The sequence below is a fragment of the Amblyomma americanum genome, chromosome 9, assembly GCF_052857255.1.
Source record: "Amblyomma americanum isolate KBUSLIRL-KWMA chromosome 9, ASM5285725v1, whole genome shotgun sequence".
Lineage (NCBI taxonomy): Eukaryota > Metazoa > Arthropoda > Arachnida > Ixodida > Ixodidae > Amblyomma > Amblyomma americanum.
Genome location: NC_135505.1, coordinates 111,734,010 through 111,747,799, shown reverse-complemented (window position 1 = coordinate 111,747,799; position 13,790 = coordinate 111,734,010). Strand labels below are relative to the sequence as shown.

General features: G+C 48.6%; 2 protein-coding genes and 1 non-coding gene across 4 annotated transcripts in view; 2 read left to right on the top strand and 1 right to left on the bottom strand.

Annotated features, from left to right (window-relative positions):
* The window catches only part of Mical (Molecule interacting with CasL), a 66,099-nt gene extending 63,751 nt beyond the window's left edge, over positions 1-2,348 (bottom strand). The window contains exon 1 of one of the 2 annotated variants that reach the window (XM_077636889.1): positions 2,233-2,348. The gene's annotated coding sequence lies outside the window, so the exon portion shown is untranslated. Of the gene's footprint in view, positions 1-420; positions 897-2,232 lie in introns of those variants that run through there. The other variant, XM_077636890.1, reaches the window with a different exon arrangement.
* Positions 2,349-3,152: 804 nt separating this feature from the next.
* TRNAL-CAG (transfer RNA leucine (anticodon CAG)) lies at positions 3,153-3,236 on the top strand. Its single transcript has one exon. It is a non-coding gene; the product is annotated as a tRNA-Leu (tRNA).
* A 947-nt stretch (positions 3,237-4,183) lies between these two features.
* LOC144103595 (uncharacterized) lies at positions 4,184-9,259 on the top strand. Its single transcript, XM_077636269.1, has 3 exons — positions 4,184-4,387; positions 5,942-6,043; positions 9,176-9,259. Exons 1-3 carry the CDS (start codon positions 4,256-4,258, stop codon positions 9,257-9,259), a joined length of 318 nt encoding a protein of 105 aa, XP_077492395.1. The 5' UTR covers positions 4,184-4,255.
* Positions 9,260-13,790: the final 4,531 nt, after the last annotated feature.

Below are 13,790 nucleotides of genomic sequence, written 5' to 3'. Positions count from 1 at the left end.
GCAACTTTCACCGCGACGGTGGCTTCTATAATCATTCAAAGCTAGGCTCAGCACGGATGATAACGCTTTTCATCAGCAGACAACAGCAATTGAGCATGGCCATCAACGACGATTCAACTATAATACAGCCCGCAGCAAATCTGACCACCCGAATCGCGAAAAAAGGTCCCGCTGGTCGCACGGGATAACTTGAACTACATGATTACCTCTTTCTTTTCTAGCTTCCTGCAGACAGCATTACGGTAGACGCTCTGAATAGTAGGCAGTTGGGGAAAAAAAAAAGATCCCACTGCTGTTGCCGGTCATACTAATGTAAGCCAGCGAAACGACTGGCTTCTTTTTTTAACTACCTGAAAATGGAGCAGAGGCGAGTATGACCGAGCACCTACGAATATGGCCCGGTCGGCTAACGGTCGTTACCTGCAAATGAGTCCGCCAATGGTACTCACGAACAGTCCTCCAACGGCTACTCCAAGGCAGCGATCGCACTTCACAGACAACCCAGACACAAGAAACACGAAGGAATAGTACATACGTCCCTAGGTCAGCGCGCTCGCGAGCAAGTCCTTCTCAGTTTTTTTTCCTTCCGTCGCAACGTCCTGTCATAAGGGAATGAAGAACGAGCTTACCCGGCGCGAAATCACGCGCGCACAGACTGCGCGTTAGGTGCGTGACGCACGTGACAACATACAAGCATGTGTCGCAACGAGCTTACGGCGCTTGCCTGTGTAGTTCCGTCAGCGATTCAGCGTAACTGCGCCGCCGTCGCAACTGCTTGGGCGTTTCGCAGTCAAGGGAAGCCGCGGTGTTGTTTCCTGCACTATGACCGCGTGCACATCACTGTAAAGGATGCAAGGTCCCTTGATTCTCGCTAACGGAGTACTCCCCGGGAGCTGCCTAGCGCCACGAACCGAGCAGTACGCGTGTTGGAAATCCTTTAAACAAAAAAAAACATCTCGAAGAAAGATCTCGCTGTATCTTTGTGCCCTCATAATTTTTGCTTGTCAAGCGACACCGAGGATTGATGGAGCATTGTGAACAAATAAACCCGCTCCTCAGTCTAAACGCGAAGCTTCTTCCAGGCTCTTCCGCACTGCTCAAAGCTGCAGTGCGCCTCCATGGGTGAACTGGAGGGTGTGTGTGTGCGGTGTCAGCGGCCGCGCACAGGTTCGAGAAGAAGGACAATTCTTTCTCTGAGAACTCGACAGGAGGGACAGCCGTCGCGCTGCCGACAGGAAGCTAATCACGGATCAATGATCGGCGCCGCCGACGAAAAAAACAACCAAAAAGGCAGAAAACGACGACACCCGCCGTTCTTAGAGCACCGAGTACTTCCTCCCCGGCGGAAAAAACGAGGGAGGAACATCAGTAAACAAACAAGAAGTCCCGGGACTAATGGTACTCATCCAAGCGTCGCGCGTGGGGTCGACGGAAAAGCGGCCCGACCCCCCCACCGCTACCACGACGGAGTGAGAACGACATGCCTGCGCCCGTCCGGGGATCGTGTCCGAGAACGGTTCCAGCCGCCTCGACACTCGCAGGAGAGACACGAAGGGTAGCCGAACACAGCTGTGGTTCGTCTTGCGTCGATCACGGCGACTGGTTTCAATTTCCGCGACACAGAAGCGACCCCTCCGCCAGCCGTCCGCTCCCTCGCTCCAACGCCCCGCAAGTCGCCCCTTCAAGCCGCGGCGCTTGGTGCCAGCTTTTGAACGGCATCGCGAACTCCGCGACTCCCGCGTCGCCTCAACACGTGGAGACGTAGAAACTTCGACTCCACATTCCTAAAAAGAAATGCAGAAACGTTGCTGGCTTCGACGACGGCCTGCGAACGGAGCAGAACCGAGTCCGACTCGTTTGAGAGGTCATCAAACCGTGCGTCAGTCGTTCGCGGCTGTTCGTCACTTGGGAGACACCACGACTGCTTCTCGAAGGGCGTGGACGTTCAGTTACGTAACGGCTATTTCCTTGTCGCCGACACATCCGTCGCCGCCTCCGGGTAGACGACGAAGGGGTTAGGCTTAAAATAAAAGCCCACAAATCGGGGACCCCCGCATATGATAGCTCTGGGCGCCGCTGCACTACCAAACACAGGCCGTGCGAACGAGCATCCCACACAGAGAGCGACCGATCCGCTCGGCCGTTCGCGGAATGGTTTCCGCGGCACTCCGCAACGTTTCTGATCGTTCAGCAGTTCGGGAAACGGATTAGGAACATATGAAGGTGCTTTACCTGGCGGTGTCCATCGCTGAAAGTATTCCCGTTGAGCAGAAACACGAAATAAAAGAGCGGCACACGACCGTGTAAACACCTGACGCCCGAGCAACTTTGTGCCCCACACGATGTGTGCCGCGCCACCGGCCGAGAGATGGCAATACCTGTCCACAGTCGTTCAAAATTAAGAATGGTTTCGGTTTCGTTATTTTTGACGCCAAGATTGAACAACAAAAATGTTTTGACCACTATTTTGACCTAAATGAAAACATCCAATACTGAAAATTAGAAAAACACATAATAAAAACTGATACAATGTTTTATAAATGAAGCTTTTAGTATATAAAAACTAAATATTAGTAATAATGAAAACAAACTAAACTCGTTTTTACAATACGACTTTTGTGTTTTTTAAAGAATAAACTTTAACGAGTTTGCTTAAGACCCTTAAAATATGTTGTAGAGAGCTGGCTATTTGGCATAGTTGTTCATAGGTTGCACTGCATATTATTGTCACCTTGGTTTTTCGAACTGCCGCCAAATGGCGCCACCATCTCACAAGCTTGAAGTTTTTCGCAGCAGCGTCGGCAGCGTGCTTCACCGGCCACGCCGTCAGCTGTACTGGAAGCGTTTCGAAATTATGCAGTGACCTTCTTTGCTCAAAGAATAGCACTAGATTACGCAAAACGTTGTTTTCATATCGTTGAATCGCCCAACGCGCGCTCAAGTAGGCGTGGTGACAAAGTGACGCGGTGTTTTTATCGTTCGTTTAGTGGTTCCTATCTAGTGAACCGGTCCTTTTGACGGCTGTCATCGAATAGGAAAAGTTTGACACAGTGACGTCCCATCGATGTCAGAAAACATGTAAAATTGTGTTGCCCGGAATACCAAAACCTGTCAGTCATCCTTCTCGAACTATGAGCAGTTGCATAAGCTGTGTCAGGATGGCCGAGCGGTCCAAGGCGCTGCGTTCAGGTCGCAGTCCGGTCTTCCGGGCGTGGGTTCGAATCCCACTTCTGACACACCTTCCTTTTTAATTCACTTTTGTTTTGAACCAAGACAAAACGTATGCATTGATGCTAAAGCGCTTGTTGTCTGTCCCCGGTATCGAGCTTTTCTCAAACTTCATTCTTGAATCCGGTTTGCCGGTTGGGAGGAGGTGAAAAAATACTTTATTTCAAGCCAGCACAAGGGCCCAATGAAATATATCGGTTGCTTCGCTAAGACCCATTGTTCGTCTGCCTACCCCGAGTGAAGCCAAGCAACTATAAACTCTCGAGCAACGGGAGGCTGTGTAGCCAGCTCAGACCTGGGCCAGTGCCTCCAGCGCCTCCTCTAAATAGAGGAGGCGCTGCCTGGGCGATCAAACCCGGGCCAGTGGATGGGATACTCAGGTCGCTGACAGCCACCTAACACGGACCAACTTAGTTTTGCCTTTTCTGACGAAATAAATGTTTTGCAATCAGCATAGAGAGGAAAGAAAAAAGGATATGCTGTTCACTGTCATTACAGTGCAGTGGAGTAGTGCCATTACAGTTTGCGGGCATACGGTGGGCGCTAATGGCAAAGCGCAGGGTTAGTTGGAAACGCGGGAGAGGCCTTTGCCCTGCAGTGGTGCCCTGCGTAGTCAGGCTGATGAAGATTATAATTCTGGCCATGGGCGGATTATGGACAACAGAAGTTGCCCACGTACAATTAGGAGGCCTTAATCCTGAAATCGTACAAATATACGTAAACATAGTTTGCAGCAATTAATACCTCTAGACATGTTCCAACGGCGCATGGAACGCGTAGAACTGAAGTAAAATAAAGGCAGTATATATGGACACGTTGTGGCACTCGATTACGATGATCGTGATTAGCTCGCGCAGCCTCGAAGAGGCAGAAAAAAAAAAAGAGGAACGCCCACAAGATCGCGAGGCCACGCTCCGGAGCCAGGCCACGCACTGCCTTTGCCGACTGCCAACGGCGAGCTCCCGCAGTTCGAGTCCCGAGTTTCCCGCCTCTAGTCCTCAACTGCCTGGAAGGGGTCGTCTCCACAATGGCTGCCAGGCCTGCTCCTGCCGCTGGGAACATCAACCTGAGGAAGCGGAGGCAGTCGATCTCTAGCAAGTCAAGTATGAGCAAGTCAAGTGGGACCAGTGCGTCTAGCTCGAGCTCGGGGAAGTCCAAGGTAAGAACAATTCGAGAACACCTCACGGAGAGAGTGAGAGAGGACTGCGGGTCCGTGTTCTTCAGGGTAGGGCTCCTTCCCATGTCGGCAAAGCAGCGGCTGAAGGGGAGTGCCCCAAGAAGAGGTGGTTGCGCCCAGGTGTGGCCAAACAGCACAAGAATAAGACAGAGTCCATCAGAAGGAGAGATATGACACGCACGGCCTTTTTGCACTGTTTGGCCACGGTGTACTACATACCCTCTTGGCTCTGAGTCCAGTTTAATTAACCCAGGTTCCTCAAGTGCGTATACTTATGTATAAAGATAGAGATAGAGAGAGATTATAATCAAAACTGACCAGTCCGACGCTCTATCAGTGCTGTCATTCCTGTTCCATGACGCCATGGGAATGATGTCGTAGAGGACAGGGAGATAGATTCAGAACTGCACCTAATAGCATGTGACTTCTTTCTTCCTTTCTTCTCTCAGTCCCTCCTTTATCCCTCCCTTTACAGCGCGTTCAGGTGTCCGCCGATATGTGAGACAGATACTGTACCATTTCCTTTCCCCAACAATTAATTTACCAAGCAACAAATTTACCTGACAGCATGTGTCTTACGGAGAACGCGTACTTCAGACTTTGATGATGGCCTCCTCCCAGTGAATGGAAATTATTACTTGACAGCGTAAGGGTCCCGTTCTGAAGAAAAGTCGTCGTCGGCGTTACAGGAAAATCCGGATTGGTCTATAAGGTGGCTGTTACAAGAGGTTACAAGAGAGACAGTTCGATACCCTAAAGCACGTCAAGTGCCCTGCCAAACGGTTTTAACCATGTAACCATGCTGCACAGACGGACGTTAAACTGTACACTGAACCAGACAAGCATTAGCATACTCACAGTGGGCCGTGTGAAGAGATGAGTTTAGAGAACGATGGAACAGTATAGTACTGCTATGGAAGTAAAACGAGTAAAAGGCAAGTAGAAATTCACCTCTAAACACTGGGTTGTCACGTTGTCTTTGGGTTGTTGCACTGAGTTGAGCAAAAGCATGGATGGAGGAAAGGACTCAGGAGAAGCGGTTACGTCACATTTTTTTTAAGCCAGACGTTAAGGCTCCCCCTGCTCCCTTTGTTCATTTTCTCTTCAGAGTGATTGTAACTCAATACTCAACAGCCAGCTATTATAGTAAAGGCATGTACTTCAAAGATACTGGCCTTTTTAAGCTAAATCTAATTTCAATAAAACGCAATTCGGCTTACTTTTACCTGATTTTTATTTTCGGTTTAGACGAAATATAGTACAACGCCTGGCTTTATCCCACTGTGGGAAAATTTTGCTTCGCAAAAACGAGATAGCAAATACATGGGATTCTATGGGAGCTTCCAAAGGGGTCGAAGAGCTGTTCCTTCGTTATATTCATTATTTCTATATAAGCAGTTAAGTTATAGCACGCAGCCGCTGCACAGCACGAGACTGCGTCTGTCGGACTCTTTGCAATCCTTGCGCTCATTATTTTCAAGTTCTTTTTTTTCGCTTATTCGATCGTTCTCTTCTCCCGCGCATGTCGGACCCCAGAAAAGCCAGCAGATGAAGGCAGGAAAGGCGCCACACATGAGAAAAGATCTCCCACGCAAGGAATCTCTGGCTCTAACCGCTACAGTGACCTCTTCTACAATGGTGAGTGGCACATTACGTGAACCTCATGTCATGGCATCACGGACGTGAACTACGTCAGAATCACTGGGTCCACAACCTCGACGGTGGCTCGGTACAGGTATGACGTTTGCCTGGTGAGCCCGAGGTAGCGGGTTGAAATCCCGACTGTGGCTGCCGCTTTTAGGTGAACGAAATGCAAAAACGTCCGTGTACTCGCATATTAAAGAACCCCAGGTGGTAGCTAAATTAATCCGCATATCTTTTTGGAGCGAGGCTGTTACCTCCAGCACCTTTGGGTTTCACCAATAGCAATACAGGTTTCCAAGAACTGAAAATATCCCTGCGCTGGCATCTCGTAAGTGAAGCTCAGCCCGACAAGGGTGCTCATCACCATCAGTCTGACTACGCTCACTGCAGGGCAAAGACCTCCTCCATATCTCTCCAATTAACGCTGCCCTGTGCCAGCTGCGTCCACCCTATTCCCGCAAACTTCTTAATCTAATCCGCCCGCCTAACTTTCTACCGCCACTGCTATACGCTTGCTTCTCTTTGAACCCACTCCGTTACCCTTAAGGACCATTTGCATTACATGCCCTGCCCAAGCCCATTTCTTCCTATTTATTTTGACTACGATATGACTAACCCGCGTTGGTTCCCTCACCCACTCTGCCCGCTTCCTCTCTCTTAACTTCATACCTATCGCTTTCCTTTCCGTAGCTGGCTGCGTGGTACTCAGTTTAAGTTGAGGATCACGCAGTTCGCCCCGTAGATGAGTACCGGTAAGATACAGCTGTTATATATATACTTTTGAGGAAAAAAGACAAGGGTACTATGAACTAGCATCTGCCCATTCCAATAATCTTGCCAGCATGAAATGAACGGCAGCGTGCAACTGCAGCTGCAAAGGCTGGTCTGTGCAGGCTAAGCTTGCGAAATATAGACTGGATGACTGAGGCTCTCGTCCAGGAGGCTAATAGCGCACCTGAGCATTGCCCCAGTGAAGAATAACCGCAGAGGGGCAGACCGGTGCCCATCCCGTTGTACCACGTCACACGGAATCAAAAAGATGACCCAAAAATGTGCCATCCCGGTTGTATTCATTGTGTAAATAGTTTGTGTATATTACCTCTCCCCTTGCCCTTTCTTCCTGTCCGCTCACCTCTTTCATTTCATTTCTCCATTCTGCCTGCTGTCCTTTATTTCCGCTGTCCCAGCTCAGGTGCTTCAGTATCGATGGCAGATGCCGGCGCTAGCAGAAATCTTTTATTCTTGTTTCAATAAAACCACTTACTACTACTACTACTATCCACGGCACATATAAGATTGCAGGGCTGGGCACCACTGTTAACGAGGAAAAAAAATTTCCGAATAATGCACGCCCTACCGACTAGTCAAGTTAGAAAGCATTTAATATAACGAATGCCACTCTCCTGCGGGGGATACTATATCGGACAAATTATGGAAGGTGCGTAAATGAGAGATTACGGGAACAATGTGCAGCAGTATACCATGTTTTAGGGAAGGTGATCACTACTTTTTAAAAATAGGGTTTTTGAGGTGAAGAGAACATTTTTGCGACATAGTAATACCAGTATTGGCGGACGTCAATAAACAGGCCAATCATATTAACTATAAAAAGTAATTGACTAAATTCTAATAGTTAACCTTATATATTAACTATAAAAAGTAATTAACTAAATTCTAATAGTTAACTTTTTAACTATTTTCGGTAGGCACATGACTGCAATTAGAGATTTATGGCCGGCCGTTAGTAATAGCCAAATCAGTTTTTAGAATTTCGAAAACGCGATTACCCTTCCCGCTGTGGCTCGACAAAATCTGGCTACATTGTACCAAAATACGTGCTCGTTCGAAAAGCATGCAGGCAAAGCGATTCCTCTACTGCACGTAACCATAGTCGAAAGAGCCAAATTTTGTCTTGCAAGAGCGCCGATGGTAGTCGCGTTTTCGAAATTCTAAAAACTGATACGGCTATTGCTAACGGCCGGCCACAAATCTCTAATTTCAATCAGGTGCCTATTAGTGGCAGTTAATAACTATTAGAATTTAGTTAATCACTTTACTAGTTAACATGACTCGCCTGTTTTGACATCCGCCAACACTGATATTACTATGCCGCAAAAATCTTCTCTTAACTATAACCGGTAAGCACCTGATTGCAATTAGAGATTAGTGATAACCTCCCCTGGAACAACTGGTATAAGCAATTGGGGGGGGGGGGGGGGGGGGGGGGGGCATCTGGCTGATCACTGCCGTCGGTGCTGCGGCTGGACGCCTCAATTTCAAAATTCGCGCCGCCTGAAAACATTCCCTTCCCAACTTGGCACAGAAATCTATGAAGCCTACTGTATAAAAGAAAGAAATTGATAAATGCATTAGAAAAGCACCCCCTCACTCTCTGGAAAACTGGATCCGAAATCTCGAAGAACGCGCGACACACGCTAGCACGGTAGGTAGACTACCACGATGAGTTCAGCCTCTTATGATTTTCACGTCCTTGAGCTGCTATGTATGCACCATCGGGGCAGAAGTAACGGACCCACCCTCCAAGTTCCATCCCGTGCCACTCTGCGTGGGGGCGCCACCTGACAAAGCGCTTCTGGCGTCGAGACCGACGCAGTGGGCCTGTTTCAACACCAAAAGTGTTGTCAGGTGGCGCCCCCACGCAGAGTGGCACGGGTCAGAACTTGGAGGGAGGGTCCGTTACTTTTGCCCCCGATGGGTACATATTTGACGCAACTGTGCAGTAAATAGCAGCTAAGTCCGCGCCTTGTACCATCCCTTCTTTTAAGCGGCCCCGTTTATTTGATGGGTTTAAATATGCATTCCAATGCAAACTACTTCCAAACCGCGTAAAAGATTTCGCATGCGCGGTACATTTTGGCGACAGGGTGGGTGCTAGTGGCAGCTCCTATAGCGCGCACCTGCGAATTATAGAAAGTGGGCATACGCAGTTGACAGACCGCGAAGGGGGCGGGCATAGCGGCGCGCACTTACACTTGTTTTCAAATAGCCACGTGCAGGGGAGGAATTTTCGCCCATTCCACAGAAGGCACTAAATCTTTTCATCATCATCATCCTCGAGGCGGACTGGTGACTCTTGTGTGCATTTTCTTTCTTCCACGACTGCAGAAGGACATCGACAAGCGGAGGGCCTCCAGAATATCTCTTGCGGAACACACCGATGCTACAACGAAAGAGGTAGGTCTGGTTTGAACTGGTATGACGTCACGGGCGCCATCAGGGAGAGCGGGCCTAAGCGATAAGCGGATTAGAAACACGTGCAAGTTTTCGCCATGCCTCTGCAAGCCGTCTACACTACTTTTTCGCTTATTACCCGCACCGAATACAATCGAGCCCCCATACAATGGCCGCAGATATAACGAACGCTCGCTTACTACGAACGAGGGTGGCGCTACCGTCAAAATATGTATATTAGAGAAATGGCAACAGATCTCAGATAGAACGTACTACAGTACGCGCACCTCTCGGTTATAGCGAACGAGGAGGCGCCCATAAACTTGACCCCTGAGTCGAAAAACTCGCGCTTCCTGCAAGTGAAGAGACCGAAAAGCATCTCTCATCCCCCGTGACACCCACCATCCCGAAAAGAACATGGCGACCAAAAGGAAAAGCATAGAAAAGCTGGCATTGAAACTGTAGATAACCGCCGAACAAGCGTACGCCGATGGTCTAGCAAGTCAATCGTTTCATCTGTGCCAGTTGGGAAAAGTGTCTAAAGTATAGGAGAAGCGCGGCGGCTACGAGATAGTGGCAGCGCCGAAATCGAAGCTATACACTGCGCATGCTCGGGATTTGAAAAGGTTCAATGCCTCGCTTGAACAGCAGGTAGCGTGGTATGCACTCTTGGCCTGTCGGCTGCCGACCTTTTGTACTGTGTGCAGACAGCGCGCAGTCAAAAAGCAGCGTTATAAGGGGGTAATTCCTCATTGACAGCCACCCAAGCCCAACCTTACGGCTACAAAGGACTTAAAGAAAAATTCGGCCTGGTCCGGGGTTCGAACCCGGGACCACCGCCTCGCCGGAGCAGTCGCTCTACAAACTGAGCTAACCGGTGTGGCAAGCTTATGGTATAGGCGTGAGCGAATTGATCTATAACTCGGAAGTGGGAACAGTGCTGGCCAAATATTTTAGGAGAATCCCCCAAGGTGGAGCAGATTTCTAATAAGGGAGCAATTACACGCTGGCATCCACACAAGCCTAGCTTGATCAAATGTTTTGCCACACAAGCGCAGCTTTGCGCTTGTGCGGCAAAACATTTACCCAACAATAAACAGTGCAGCTGATACGCTCTCCAGCGTAGACAACGCTACCTTCTTCGCTGTATGGACCCAGGAACGACAGATGAAGATGTCAGACAGACGCACGTGGATTTTTTTTAACGCGTCTTTGCTGCACAACTAGGCGGATGTCTCAAGGGATGACCTCTTGGTGCGGACCCTAACATCGCAGTGACTAGCTATAACGAGGCTATTATACGCGAAGTACGAGCACTCCGCTACCGCCAGGAATTCTAGGTGGCCGAACTGCCACCAGCTACCGTGAACGCTTAATCTTCGATTAGTTATACGTTATAACGTGTTCCTAAACCAGACTGTTAGCAGCAAAGGTATCCGCGAGGAGAACATGACAGCGGTAGGGTTAGCTTTGAAGAAGTAGACGCGCAAAACTCATTTTTTTAATTAACTGAATGACACTTTTGTCGGACTTAGCTTTCTTGGCTGTAATTTGGGAAGTCCATTTACTACGAACTTCGGATACAATGAATGCCACCCTATGAACCGTCGGGTTCGTTGTAAGTGGGCTCCGACTGTATCGAAAAAAAAAGAGTTATCTGGTTGAAATTATTCCGGAGCCCTCCACTACGGAACCCGACCGCGGCGGCCACGTTTCGGCGGAGGCTAAACGCATAGGCGTCCGTGTGCTGTGCGATGTCAGTGCACGTTAAAGATCCCCAGGTGGTCGAAATTATTACCGGAGCATTCCACTACGGCACCTCTTTCTTCCCTCAGTCCCTCCTTTATTCCTTCCCTTACGGCGCGGTTCAGGTGTCCGCTCATATGTGATACAGATACTGCGCCATTTCCTACCAATTTTCATTTCATTTTTCCGCCACTATGGCACCACTTTCTTCCTTTCTTTTCTCAGGCCCTCCTTTATTCTTCCCCTACGGCGCGGTTCAGGTGTCCGCTGATATTTGAGACATACTGCGCCGTTTCCTTTCCTCAACTACCAATTTTCATTTCATTTTTTCCTCCACTACGGCACCTCTTTCTTCCTTTCTTCTCCTAGTTCCTCCTTTATCCCTTGCCTTACGGCCCCAGCCGATATGCGAGGGAGATACTGCGCCATTCCCTTCCCCAACTACCAATTTTCATTTAATTTTTCCTCCACTACACACCTCTTTAATAATAATTGGTTTTTTGGGGAAAGGAAATGGGCGTAGTATCTGTCTCATATATCTTTGGACACCTGAACCGCGCCGTAAGGGAAGAGATAAAGGAGGGAGTAAAAGAAGAAACGAAGAATAGGTGCCGTAGTGGAGGGCTCCGGCATAATTTCGACCACCTGGGGATCTTTAACGTGCACTGACATCGCACAGCACACGGGCGCCTTAGCGTTTTTCCTCCATAAAAACGCAGCCGCCGCGGTCGGGTTCGAACCCGGGAACTCCGGATCAGTAGTCGAGCGCCCTAACCACTGAGCCACCGCGGCGGGGCATCTTCCTTTCTTCTGCTAGTCCCTCCTTTATCCTTGCCTTACGGCCCCAGCCGATATGCGAGGCAGATACTGCGCCATTTCCTTTCCCCTAATACCATCTTTCATTTTCATTTTTCATATAGCGGCGAGGAGGCAGCGTCTCCTTTTGGGGCGCGCACCGTCTCACAATGAGCGTCCGCATGCGCACCTATTTGTGTAGCTGGGTCACTGCTTTCACTCCCTCCTTCATCCTTTCCCTTACGGCGCGGTTCAGGTGTCCGACGATATATGAGACAGATGCTGCGACATTTATTAAAGCCCAAAAACCTATTATTATTATTATTATTATTATTATTATTATTATTATTATTATTATTATTATTATTATTATTATTATTATTATTATTATTATTATTATTATTATTATTATTATTATTATTATCACTGCTACGACGGTGGAGCATGGAGGTCCCGTGTACTCGTCATCGACTGAAGACTTGCTGCAAACACGCTAGATAAGCCAGAAGACGACAAAGTCTTCGGCAGCGCAGGCGATGCTTCGTAAAGCGGAAATGAGAGCAACGATGAAATGCAGTCAAGGACAAAGCGCTGCAGCGAGCATCTTAAAATGATTACCTGTACAAAATCTTGAATATCTACTCCGTTCTTACCGTTGTGGTCTCTCTATTTTTCGTGCCTTGTTTCCCGCGGCCGCTTCTCCAATGGCCGTTTCGCTCGCCTATTAATTGTTGCTTGTGGTTTTAGTCTATGATGCAGTCGATGCGCCGCGGTCGCCAGTGGCTTTCGACGCCACGCTTTGAGGCCAATACTTGGCCGTCTTCGAAGTGAGCTGACGAGTTTTTTGTCGGAGAACTCTTTCTTGGGAGAGGAAGAGTCTCCGGCAGTGGCCATGCCCATTCATTTTTGTTAGCAACGATCGTCTTGTTCTGGTTTTTAGGCCAAAATGGCGCTAAGTGTTTTTTTTCTGTCAGATTATTGTTCCACTCTTCTGTCAATAGTTATGCTATCCCATTTTACATCGCCCGCGAGGAATTTCTGTTAGTTACTCAAAGATGCTTAGGGTACCTTTTTAATTGGCTGGCCTTACACGCTTAGCGTCATGTCTACTTATGGATGTCAACGTATTCGGTAACCTTGGCATGTGTACATATGTAAATAAATTTTTTTCTAACTTTTTTTTTTCAGGACCGGCAGGCTAACTGGGGAGAACTTTTCCCGGACCCTGCAATCATGCCGGTAATTACGATGCGCTCGCACCTGTCCGCGTATACCAGTGCAGAGATGGCTATTGCTTAGATTCTTTTAGACGTCACGCAGCTACCCTGGCCGCGGCCAGTAAGTCACGTAGCTCGGACGCGTCAGGAAGCTCCGCCCCCGGCGGCGGGGCCGGCGGAAGAGCGCCGACCTTTTTTCGTGCAAAAAATGACGAGAGGAGAAGGAAAGCCGCCAAGACGCTAAAATTCAAATTTTGACTGTATACAGATAACTGAGCTTCTACAAAGCGCATTAAAAAAAACTCTTGCTGAAAGATAGTCGTTAATCGTCGTCCTTTGACATTCCACGCATACCGCACTTTACTAGAGCCTCTTTCAGAGCCCATTTAGAGGGCATGTTTGATCCCCGTAATGATATTGTTTACTCGTTCACAGGGTGTTGCAAGTCCTTGCAATCGATAAGAGTATGCGAGCTCTCGTGTACAGTCCATTGAAGTGTTTCGATCTTTCTTCCAGAGCGCGCATACGCTCCCCAGCTAAAACGTCTCGAAAAAAATTGCAAATAAGTGAAAACACTAACGCCATCGCCCTCAGCCTTTGCCCCGCAACAGCCCACGGAAACGGCTATTCGTAAGTCGCGGGACCACGGCTCCTTGATGATGTGAACCTACTACCCACACAATACTACAACCCCTATTTCCCATTCCACCCATAGATCAAAATTCCAGGGTAACGGCAAGCATCTCCGCGCGTCGTGACACCATAACTATTCTGTCTTCATACCTTTTCCC